The sequence below is a fragment of the Leptonotus elevatus genome, chromosome 9, assembly GCF_054856555.1.
Source record: "Leptonotus elevatus isolate MCC_2025b chromosome 9, RoL_Lele_1.0, whole genome shotgun sequence".
Classification (NCBI taxonomy): domain Eukaryota; kingdom Metazoa; phylum Chordata; class Actinopteri; order Syngnathiformes; family Syngnathidae; genus Leptonotus; species Leptonotus elevatus.
In genome coordinates this window covers 25421613-25434397 of record NC_141247.1, presented here as the reverse complement: position 1 = coordinate 25434397, position 12785 = coordinate 25421613, and the positions used below count along the sequence as shown (strand labels likewise).

The 12785-nt window shown below is 42.0% G+C and overlaps 1 protein-coding gene across 3 annotated transcripts in view; it reads right to left on the bottom strand.

Annotated features, from left to right (window-relative positions):
* Nucleotides 1-1097: 1097 nt before the first annotated feature.
* Nucleotides 1098-12785, bottom strand: part of LOC147168948 (plasma membrane calcium-transporting ATPase 1-like) — a 66168-nt gene continuing 54480 nt past the window's right edge. For 2 of the 3 annotated variants that reach the window (XM_086085823.1, XM_086085821.1), the window contains 2 exons: nucleotides 11091-11273; nucleotides 1098-5746 (listed from right to left, as the gene is read on the bottom strand). In XM_086085823.1, the coding sequence (XP_085941949.1) occupies nucleotides 5519-5746; nucleotides 11091-11273 (411 nt within the window). In that variant the 3' untranslated portion in view covers nucleotides 1098-5518. Of the gene's footprint in view, nucleotides 5747-7350; nucleotides 7556-11090; nucleotides 11274-12785 lie in introns of all 3 variants that reach the window. The other variant, XM_086085822.1, reaches the window with a different exon arrangement.

The window sequence follows — 12785 nt, the reverse complement described above, 5'->3', positions numbered from 1 at the left end:
GCTAGCACAATCCGTATTGTTTACCCATCTTGAATTAGCGCGCTAATCGCAAATTGTGAAATAAACAAACAAACAAATCTTCCCCAAGTGTGTCAATTAGCCACATTGCTATGCTAACATAGCGCCACTAACCACTTCAGAACCTGTTGACTTACGATGAACTAACGTCGACATGCTAGCATGATTGTTACCACGTACTGCGGCCATGTTTAGCCATCGTAAATTAGCAAGCTAGTACGGGTCAATTTATACGAATTTTCCAAAGGTAAGATAAAGACAAACGTTTGTGATGACTATCATATGAAACTGAACATACATTTCTTCAAACTAGACTGAAAAGTGCATCGACGCGTTAGCACGTTACCATAGCAACACACGCCAACAATGACAAGACAGAATGACTGATGTGATGCTGGTATGAAAAAAAAAAAAAGAGAAGGGAAATAAGTGACGATGTTCACTCAGCGTGATGGAGGACGCACGTTTTGATTGGGGAACATTTGGTCGACGGTTTTGTGTTAGCCGAGATAGCTTAGCATTACTTAGGGCAACACTGGAAGGAAAAACTGAAACATAACAAGCACTAGATTTTAAAAAAATATCTGGTAAAATAATATTTAAAATATATTTTTCAAAATGATTGTAAGCGTTTTTGTACCTCGAAAATCTTTTTTTGTTTTCCGCATTATTTTCTAAATCGGGGTATAAAAACAAAGTAATAAAAAATATTTGCCCAATCTTAAAAATATATAAATTAAGATTTTTTTGGTGAACTTTTTTTCTTGTAAAAAGCCTTCGAGAAAAAAAAAATCCCAATTGAATCTTGTAATGTAGTCAAGACGTTTTTGGTAGAATTATAATTAATTGTTGTTGAACATTTTTAAAATACAAATGATGACAATTACTTATTCATTTCACTTTTTCGTTTTTCTTCTCTAACAAATTACGATTTTGACAAAATTCGACGTTCCTCTCGAAGTACGTTTTCAAATGAACAGAAAATTTCTCATTTTTTTTTCAGACGATTGGAGATCTTGGTTCAAATCCGATTTTAATCTCGTAATGTGTTTTTCTTTTCAAAAAACAAGCAAACAAAATTATTTGTAAATGTTTATTTGAATGATTATTTCAAGCAAGCATGGCGTCTCCGATTCATCCTGTCAAATGTCGATTTGTCTCGTAAGTCGGCGAAACATCGGATTGCTTTTTTGGCGGACGCGATCGGCCGAGCGTCAAACTGTCGTCCTCCAACGGGCCGGGACGATGAGGCGGAATGACGGAAGGGATGCGGATGTTGCCGTTTGTCTGCTCGGGATTGGCGGGAAAAACAAGTCCACATTTGGGATGTTCCATTCCGTACGAAAAACATGCACAACACGCGACATTGAACACTCAACACTTAATTGGATCCAAATGCACTTGCAGTTTTTTTTCTTTTCTTCATTTTTGTGTGTATATTTGTGTTTTGGGGGGCAGGAAGTAATGGCTCGAGGCGACACGGAACACGAGGCGACCAAATCGCACCAGGTCGGACATATTGCTTTTCAAAACCACGGAAAAATTGTGGGTAGGTAATATTATATGTCATGCATGCCACACATATGATTATGCCGTATATAAAAAAAATAACACCTACCATCACGCACCTAATTAGATCACCATCATTAGCATCGTTAGCATCATTAGCACAGAAAACAAAAGTCTTTTTTGCCATCAACTGAGAATGTGTCTATATATTTACATCTAATATATATATGCTGTATATGTATAGACACACATACTAGATATAAATATATGGATGTGACATAGAAAAGTTTTTTTGGAGAAAAGGCGGATTCCTTCTCTGTGCCGGATGCGGATAAATCAATCATGTTCATGGAATTTTCCAGTCTCATCCGGATTTTTTTTTTACGAGGCAAGCAAGTCCAACACGATGGGTGCCCTTGTTTGGTATGGCGGGCGTGCTTTAGGCGGGCAGGACAAGAAAAAAAAAAAATCGGAACTTTGGCAGGACATTTTTTTTTTTTTAAAGCTATGTCGGGTCATGATTACTATTGTGGTGTGTTATTTAAATGATACCTCCAGCAGGGGGCGCTGATATTTGGTTAAAAAAAGACACACATGGGAGTCCTTGTCCGTGTAAAATGGCCACCAAAAAGCTGTCCCGCCACAGGCTCCCACCCCCTTTGATGCAAGTCTTGAGATTTGAAAAGATGCGGTCACCATGACGACGTGTTTGGAGCTCCGCTGAAGATGCTCGTTGCCACAGAGATGCTATACGGCGAGAAGATGCTTGTGTTGCCGTGGCGACGCCGTTTGTTGTTCCTCAAGATGCTGTCGCCATGGTAATGTTTGGAGGTTGGCAAGATGCTTCCGTTGCTGTGGCGACGCTGTTTAGCGCTCAAGATGCTGTCGTCATGGTGATGTTTGGAATTTGCCAAGATGCTGTCTCCATGGCGATGTTTGTAGCTTTTTATGTTCTTGACATGGCGGCGATGAAGATGCTTTCGTTGCCATGGCGATGCTGTAGAAGATCCCCCAAGATGCGGTCACCATGGTGACTCACGTTGCGCTAGTGACACCGTTTCAGACTCTCGTCACCGTGGCACAAAGTTCGTATACTGGGGAGATGCTGTCGCCATGGCGATGATGTACGGAGCTCCTCGACACGCTGTCATCAAGGTGATGTTTAGGATGCGCTTGTTGCCACGGCGACGCTGTTCGGCATCACGAGGGACAAAGGGACTCCCGGTCGGCTCAGCAGCCAATCGGAATGACGGGATTCCGACCAAGCAGGAAGTAAACAAGTCACTTACGGGCGTGTGGTAACCATGGCAACACACACGTGGCATTAACATCAAAGGGAGCGCGAGGGGGGGGGCGGGACAAACTAACAAAGATGTCATGGATGGAGCATCACCGATGACTTACATATCCTCCAAAATATTAAAAAGTCGTGAATATAAAAATACACAAGAGTCGTAAAAAAATGAGCAACACATTTTGATATGAAACGCATGCAAAGAGAGACTCCCCCGCCCGCATTTCCGTCAAGCAGGAAGTGGGAGGGGGGAAATGAGCGGGAATCTCTTCATGTAAACATCGTGCAGGTCCGTGGAGACTCTGGCGGCAGTGACGGCCAAGTTTTTTTTTCTTCTTTTGCTTATTATGGGCTGAAAGTCCAAAGGAAAAAAAACCCAACCTGGCTCTCGTGAATATGGCTCTGTATTACATAGAAAAGACAAAGCTAGCCACCTCAGACACAAACATGGCAGGAGTCCTTCTCTTCACGGCCCATTTGAGTTTGTGTCCACAGACATTGACATATCAGGGAGGGAGGGGTGGAAAATAAAGACAACACAAGACATTTTTGTCTCTCAACACACAATCATGGCCGACCGTGTTTACCGAAACGTCGACTTCCTGTCAGCCGCCGGGAAACTTTGACATTGACGACAGACGCTATTTGATTGACTAGCGCGCTTGATGGCTTGCAACTAGCGAGATGTGGCTAATACATTCCACTTTAAGCTAACGCATTGTTGCTAACCTGATTGTTCAACTCTGAACTCGCAGTGCTTCGACTTCAAAAAGAAAGAACGGAAAAAAAAGCGCTGTTTGTTGGCTTTCAACCGGCGTGATCTGGTTAGCATGTTTGACTTCAAACCAGCACGTTGTCAGTAATGTCCCTTTACACATGTAGCCTAACATGTTGACGTTTGAACCAGCGCATGTGACTAACACGTTTCACTTAAAAGTAGCATGCTAACATATTTGATGCTTTCAACTAGCATGATCTGGCTAACGTTTGACTGTGTACTAAAGAGTGCAACGCCTCAAATGTGTTTGACTTAAAACTAATGGACTAGCCCATTTGGTGACTTTAACCTAGCATGTGGTTGCCGATGTCTTGAATTACAAAAACAAAAATGTGTTTGACCTAAAACTAGTGAGCTAACATGCTAACATGGCTGAAATCTAGCACAAGAACACTTGAAAAAGGTCAGGACTTTAACTAACATTCAAAAAAGTTTGATAGCGTGATGTTGCCAACAGTTTGGATCTAATCTAGAACCCTAAAATAATCAAGTGAAAAATTTTGACCGGTGAGCTAACATGTCGGGAGTAAAATGGAGACGCTAAATGCGTGACTTAAAACTAGCGCAGTGTTGCTAAGGTATCTGATGACTGACAAATATTGAGCTAACTTGTCTGATCATTTTCAATCTCGCGAGATGTTGCTAACTTGTTTGATTTTAAACTAGCATGCATAGACGTCTATCTTTTCACTAGCGCAATGTCGCTAACATGTTTTACTTTGAACTAGCATGCCAAAATGTTTGACTGTAAACTAGCGCAATGACACCTGTTTCTGTGTTTGACTATTTGACGCGTTTGACCAAACTATCCGTCCATCTATTTTCCGAAGCGCTTATTCCTTACTAACGTGTCTAAAATATCCGATTTTAAACTAGCGTGTTCGGTGACATGTTGTGTTTTGACTTCAAAATGACTCAATGCTGCGACTGGCTAACATATTAGAGTTAAAACTAACTTAACTAGCATACTCACATGTTCGATGATTTTAAACTAGCACTCTAAAATGTTTAGCTCGCATCCTAGTTGGATTTTGAAAAAGCATGCTAACATGCTAAACTAGCACTGTCATGAGTTTTTGCACATTTTTGGCATAGTGAAGCCGCGACCAGCCACGCTAGCACGCTAGCTGTCGTCAACAGCTACAGGCAGGAAGTGGATGTGTCGGTGAGCACTGGAACAGAATTCCCAAATATTCATTCCAAAGTTAGCATGCGACGTGACACAGATAAAACACATCATGCAACCCCCCCCCCCCCCACTAAACCCAGCAGCACCCTCCCCTTTCCTGCTGCCATTTTCCTATCCGATTGGCCCGCTGCCGTTTTCAATGTAAACGTTCCGTCTTTCCACATGCAAACAGCAAAAGAAAAAGAGACGCTAACAAGGAAAAATATTTTCTTTGAAGACTGTAGCAGTGTGACAACAAAGAACATTTGTTAAAGGATGAAGAAAGAAAAACAAAAATCTAATTGCCTTAAAAACAACTAAAACATAAATATAAGAACTAGAAATTTCTGTTAGCCTTTAGCGGAAGCGTATGTACACGATCACTGTACTTTTTTTTTCTTTTTTTTTACAGTGCTTCTTCTTCGTTGTTTTGTTCTTTATAGCCACATGCTGCTAACAACCCGCTAAAGCTGCTCATAAGGAATTTTCATTGCTAAAAAAGACGAACGGAAACAAGGGTGGCGGGAATTCGGAGTGGCAAGATTAGTGTTTTGACGTTTTGTTATCGTTTTTAGCCATATGCTAATTACCTGCTAATGCTAAAACATAGCTCACAAGGAATTTTAACTACTAATAAAAAAAAAGTTTCTGCTGCTAACAAACCCCCCCCAGAAAATCCTGCCACTGCGTACGAGTGCGACTACGGTGATGATGACAAGGAGGAAGGAGGACGGAAGGCGGAGGAGGAAGCTTAAGCGGATGACGTGGCGGCATCTCCCGAAGCGGCGGAGGAGGACGAGGAGGTTCCCGCGAGGGTCTGGATCTCGTCTGCCGACTCGTCGATGGTCGGGATGCGAGCTTCCTCCACGGAAAGAGGGACGAACTCGGGATGGGCCATGAAGCTGTGGATGGAGTTATGCGACGCCGGACTCTGCAGACCTTCGTACAGCGAGCTCCGGAACGCGTTCACCACCTTAATCTGCGAGAAGGAATACAGGAAGGCGAGTGAAAACAGATGTGGGCGAGCGTTCTGGTCACTTTTGCTCTTCATGGGGAGCAAAAGGGTGGATTGGCGGGTTGGCGGGTTGGGAGGCAGGCGGCCCCGGGGGCTGATGGGAAACGTGAGCCGGGAGCGCCGACATGAAATACAAAATGGTGACAATCCAAACATAACAAAAGACGTGTGGATTATTTGGATTTTGGTTTATTTCTAGTAGGATAAAAATAAGAATAGAGTTAAATGGTGGATGCTAACGACATGCTGCATGAACTGAAGGCGAAGATGCAAACATGTCTAATTTAAAGTTAACACGCTAACGTGCGTAACGTAAAGCTGCTATGCTGATTAGCTTAAAGCTAAAACGTTAACATGCGAACATTTCAAACGTTCTTTAAGTTATCCCAGACTCGTCCAGAACCACATAAACAAAACCTTACGTACATGAATGCGCTTCCTACAACACGCGTGTCCATTTCAACATGCCTGAAACGGGGTAGGAAGAAGTGCAACTTCAACTCACTGAAAGCTAACATGCTAATGTTTTTAAATAACAACTAATAAGCTAGCGGCTTTGAGTTCAAGTTAACACGCAAACGTTTTCAATGGTTTAACAAAAAGATAACATGCTATGATGTTTTAAAGTAGTACGCTAACATGCTTTAAACGTGACAAAATGTCCGCGCCACAACAAAACCAAAACGTTAGTCACAAAATGTTGGCAGCACAAAAACAACTTTTTTTGTTTCTTTGTTCCTTCAACCTCCAAAGACCAACAACTTAACTGTCCAGAAGTCACAAAAATCCTTCTGCAAGAATCCACAAAAGAAAGATGGCGGCATGACAATGATGTCACACGTGACGGCCGGTCACAAGATGAAGGCCAAAGAAAGCAGAAAGCAACACAACATGCAAAACACGCTTGAAGTCACGTGACCAGCAGGCTGACTGCACGCCTTCAGCACGCTGTGGATTATTTCTCGTCGTCATGTTTATTTCTATTGCATAAATTGATGATTGAACGTCACTAATCACGGGACACGATCATTACATGTGCCTGTGGATTATTTCGAGTTGCATTCATTTCTATTACTAAGTATGATCACATGAATAATACGTCGACATACATATGTCGTACATGCACAAGTGCAGAGAGGACTTTTTTTTTTTGACTTTGTGGATTATTTCTACTTGTTTGGTTTATTCCTATTGTCCAAGTTATCAAGAATAAATTATGAGAGGCGCGATTATATTAATTGATTAATACATTTGTGGGTGCTAATGTTTGCCTTTGCATGACAAGAGTGTTTTTTTTCTTTTACTTTGTAGATCATTTCCATATTTTTTTGGTTGATTTGGACTGCACAAGGTGGCGTTCATCACAAGCGTCTTTGGTCACGTCAATCATATAATGTGCATGCGTCCGAGCATTTGGACTTGACTCCATGATGTGTTTTTGTGCAAGAAAGCAGTTGTCATGACAACCTGGCGTGACGTGCAGACAACCTGCGTTCATGCAGTTAAGGAGAGAAAGAGGAAAACAAAGAGCCCAGCTAGGCTTTTAGCCTTAGCGTTAGCCGACTCACTGCCTGCAGCGGCGGAGGAAGAGGAGGCGGCGGCGGCCCCCCCGGCCGAGTTGCCCAGAGAGGAGGAGGCGCTAAGGCCTAAGTGGGTGGGGCTAGAGAGCGTTTTGGCGCCGGCGTCATTGTGCTGGCTGACCACCGAGGGCTGCCGGCGCAGGGCGCCGGGCACCGCCGCCTGGCCCGTCTGGAAGGTGTACACCACGTCCATCTGAAGGAAGCCCGGGAGGGAGAGAAGAAGGACGCAGGAGAGCAGAGGGAAGGTTACGGGAGCGAACGGGTTAGACGAAGCTGGAAGCAGAAAGTTAAACAAGCGCAGACAGGCAGAAAGAAAAGTTGCGCGATTACGTCATTCGCAAGAAAAAGACGCCGCCATCTGCTTTTTGCATGAGAGCGTTTTTTTTAAGGGATGCGAGCATCTGGTGTCATTACTGGACACGCACACTTTTTGAAAAATTCTAACAAAAAAAAAAAAAGAAAAGAAAAAATAAATACATAAATAAAAAGTAAAAGTAAAAAGTCAATTACAATTATTTAAAGATAAATAAATATCAATAATAGTGATAATAATAATAATAAATATATAGAAATATACTAATATAATAACTAACAATAAATGCAATTAAAAAAAATCATCAGGCATCCCGTAAAATAAATAAATGTTGACATCAAAGTAAAAAAAAAAAGTAAATTAATCAATACAAATGATAACAATAACAAATAAATAAATAATAGAGAAATAACAATATAATAATAATAAATATATAGAAATATACTAATATAATAACAAATTCTCAAGAAGCCCCAAAAGGACACAAGAAGTCGGCCATTTTGCTTCTTTTTTTTCTGAAAGCATTCTTGAAATGGATGTTTTAACATCTTTATGATTTTAAAATTCAGCCCCTTGTTCGATTGTCGCACATCATCAGACGAGTGACTTGAGCGAGCTCGTTGATGACCGCTGGCAACATTTGCTAACTTTTGCAACGGACCGGTTGGAACCAGTTAAGGCTGCGGAGTCACACGCTGGAAAATGGACTCCTATGTTATGAGGACTGGAACCTCCTTCTGCCATCATTAAATAGTTGAACTGGAAAACGTTCGACGCTCTTCTGCTACATTTGTGGACTTTTCTTTTTTCTTTTCGATTTTCCCGTTCTTCGAAAGGAATTTCGATCCCCTTTTCAACCGTTTATCAGCGGATTTTGAAGAATATTTTGGGTTTGTAAAAAAGAAAAAAAAATGGAAGGAAATTAATTTGGCCGATCATTTAAACCCAAAAAAAGACAGAAAACGTTAACGAACCTCTGGAATTGGTTTCTTCATCGTTTTTTTTTAAATTTTTTATTTTTTTTAAATCAGCCGCAATTCAGTTGAACTCTGCGGCATGACATTTGCTAAACATGTCAATCATGAGCAGACCCACAAAAATTCTCCTCCAGAAGCCAAGCCCGAGTTGATCTTTCAGGCCGTTAAAAATCGCACGTCGGGTGAAACGTCAACATCTTGGCGTGGTCGTGATTGTCAGCGGTTTCGAATCTTCCAATCGCAAAACCGTGATGATGATGATGATGATGACGAAGGCAGAGAATTCAGGTCATGAGAGTGTTGGAGAAAAAAAGCACCAAATGAGAGAAAAAGTGTGTCAGCCATTAAGCCGAGAAGAAGGAGGAGGAGGTGCGATGAAGCGGAAGAGCGAACAAAGCAGCTGGCGGCACTCGGGGACGAGAAGGCGGCAACGAGCGACTGATAAGCTCGGGACGGCGGCGAGGTGCCGTTTGTAGCAATTTTACGTCACGCTGTCGCCGGATTACGACGACGAGGACGGCAAAGAGGAGCGCGGAGAGATAAGACGCTAATTAGCTTGAAAACTTCTTGCCGCTTCGCACGTTTCCCGAGGGAGCCGAAGACAACATGGCGCCGCTGCAGGATGCGCCAAAAAGGACGCCGCCTCACTTCCTCGTCTTTCTGATGCTTTTCCAGCTCATCAATCAACATTTTTGCCTCGTAAAACGTGACAAATAATTTCGTAACAAATGTGCAGTTTTTGAGGCCGATGCCAAGACTGAAATATATATTGAATGAATCAAATATATATAATTTTTGCCTCTTGGGGGCAGTGTGGCGCCGTGCGTCCACGTTGTACACACTTAGTGATTGAAATCACTTCTTTTTCAAACATTGGGAAAAATGTGAGCCTTTGCGAAATGTTATCTTATCTTAACTTGTTGCTGCTGTTTGTGTTCCATTCATTATAGATGCTATTTAGCATTAGCATTAAGATAGCGGACTAAGTTTATTAAGCTAAGTGTCTTATATTTATATTACTTTAGAGCTTCCATGCATGCATTTCCTGCGTATGTGTGTGGTTTTGGTCTTTGCTACATTGTGGGGCCCATACACACGTGTTTTTCCAAGTTGAACTACATTGTGGTGGTCCCCACAAGTTCAGACCTCTTTTTGAGGGTCAAGACTTGGTTTTAGAGGTTCGGTTTGAATTGGGTTATGGTTGAGCTCAGGGTAAGGAATAGGGGTCGGTGAGCATTTTGGATGGTTGGGGCTAAGGGGAGGGGCTAGGAAATGCATCATGTCAATGAGATGTCCCCACAAAGGTAGCACCGTGAGGATGCGTGTGTGTGTGTGTGTGTGTGACGGCAGGCTGGCTGCTGTTATTGTAGGCGTGCGCGTCTGCGTGTGCATGCAGGGGGGGCGTTAGCGCCGAGGCTAATGAAGCCCATAAGGACCGAACGGGGCTGCCCGTGGACACGACTTAATGCTCAGTGAGCGTTAATCAATCCTGTAGGAGGACGAGGACGCGCGCACACACACACACACACACACACACACACTGGCGCGCGCGCACACACCTCCCACGTGGCGTGGCGACTGAATGAAAACGTCCAATAAGCTTGTTTGGCTTGAGCGCGGCAGCAGAGTGTGAAATTAAGAGAACATCTGCTCAACAGGAAACCCGACATCGACTTTCTCAAACTCTACATTCAGGGAAGAAAATTCCTGGACCTCACTCGCTCACACTTAACTCATTCACTGCCATTGACGACTATAGACGTCAAAAATCCATTGGAACTTTTTTCTATTCGTTTTAATCCCCCCACATTTGTTAACAAGAGTATGAAAACCTAGAATTTGTTTTATTGTACATTTAGAACAGATATAACATTTGTGATTAATCGTGCGTACTTCATTAACTCGTGAAGTCATGCGATTAATTACGAAGTTTTAATTGCCCGACGGCCCTAATTTTGATGAATCTTTTTGACTACAGAAATCAGTCAATGACAGTTGATATGCTGAAATCAGAGGATTTGGACAATTTTACATATAAAAAAATAGTTGCAAGTGATTACTTGATTATAATAAAAAAAAAAGATTATTAAAAATTAGGAGTGTCAGGCGATTACAATTTTTAATCGTAATTAATGGCATGACTTCACGAGTTAACTCACGATTAATCACAAATTTTATATCTGTTCTAAATATATGATTTATATAAAAATTCTAGGTTTACAAACTCATGTTAAAAGTGGGAAAAAAATGTTAAACGCCGTCAATGGCAGTGAATATTAAAGAAGGATGTTGTTTCTTAAAATGTCCTCTTTTTACTGCAAATTAATATCGGCCTCCTTGCCTACTAATTATCGGTATCCGTATCGGCCCAGACAAAAACCCATATCAGTAGAAGAGGCGCGTCCCAATACTTTTGGCCAAAGGTGCGGGTCTCGTACCTGCGTCTGGATGCGGTTGAGGCCGCGGAACCAGAGGATCTGTCCCCGCCTGAGCTCCATTTCGGCGTGGTCGATCTCGTCGGCGTCGGCCGCCATCTCCTCCTCGTGGATCTCCTCCTTGGTGGTGCCGTGGCCCGCCTCCTTCAAGAACTTCAGGTGATGCGTGGGCACCGACGAGATCAGCTGCGGGACCACAAAAGCGCTCAGTGGACCGTCCGGACGCGAGGAAGTCAAAACTTTTAGCTGTTGGCGCCAGTCCCAAGGAAACAAAGCTAAATTAGCATTAGCATTTGTCAAATGATTCAAACTGAAACGACGTCATTGGCTGCCGCCGACGGAAATGTTCGTCAAGTACGTTTTTTCGACGTTCAGCTCGTCTGTCAAACTCAGGTTTGTAAACTACTGCAGTGACAAACAGACGCCAGTAGAGGGCGAAGTTGCATTGCTCGGATTTAAAATCAACACAGCTAAGGAGGTGAATCTCAAATAGTGCTGGCACTATCGAATATTTTTAGAATGGAATAATCTATCGATTAATGAATCGATTAATCGACTCATTGGATTTATTTTAGTTTTGCATTAAAGCTTTTTTTTTCTTTCTGATTACTGTTTATTTCGCACTTCGTATTGATATGGTGATCAAAACGGGGGGATTGATGTTGTAGCGTGTTACCGATTCGGTCACTGTTTTCAAAGTAAGAAATAGATGTTTGCAAATGTCTTTTTTTGATTAAACACAGAAGCAAATCTGTCAATTACTTATTAAAATAGTTGTATTTTTTAAATTAATATTAACAGCTCTAATCTCAAATTATTGGCAGTTGTCAGAGAAAAGCTAATAGTTTTTTAGGTAGCTCCAACGTTAACGCTTAAGTAGAATGTTTAAAATGTAAAAAATAATAATAATAATATTTCAGGATTTGCAACAAATTTCCTGAAGATGCAAATTCTGCTTTCTGATCGATAGGATTTTTTTTCTCCCTCACACTAAATATGATTTTTTTACATCTTTTTTTGCTTCTTTTAACAAATGCCACTCAAGATGTCGTTAATTGTTTTGCACAGTTTTTAACTTGATGTATTTCTGCTTTGGTTGTAATCCCACTGTTGACCACTAGACCGATTGTTTTGTTTGCTCGTGCATACATTTGGAAGAGTGACAACAGGAAGTATTTTAAGATCAGTGGCGTTTTTTTGCTGAGGACGACTGAATGACAAATCCTCTTCAATCCTGCTTTTTTCGTCTACACAAAGCGAAGGCTGTAGGTTCATTTCAGAAGGGACGTCTTTGATGTTTACTGTCAGATGATACGTTTCGTTAGTTTGGCAAAAAAATAGTCTGATCAATTGCTTATGATCTCGATCAATGTATTGTGTTTTAAAATGTGTTTGTAATTGTAATGAAATACCTTCAATGTATTTCTATATGTATATCGCGAGGGCGGTCTGCAACGTAACCCGCATGGCGGAGGGGGCGTTACCGTTTCTCCTTTTTGTGATGCCATTTTTTTCTTTGCATTTGTACAAGTTTTCACGTGGTTCTAATCAGGTCCGATATGCGGGCTATATCGACTAAACGCCTCCCACGCGTTCTTTGTCAGTCAGCATCTTTTGTGCGTTTGTCCTCCGCGTGAACCCAGCAGGCTGCTTGCGCTTCTTTCTCGGCTTTCGGTGCCTTCGCATGCCACGTTTGCG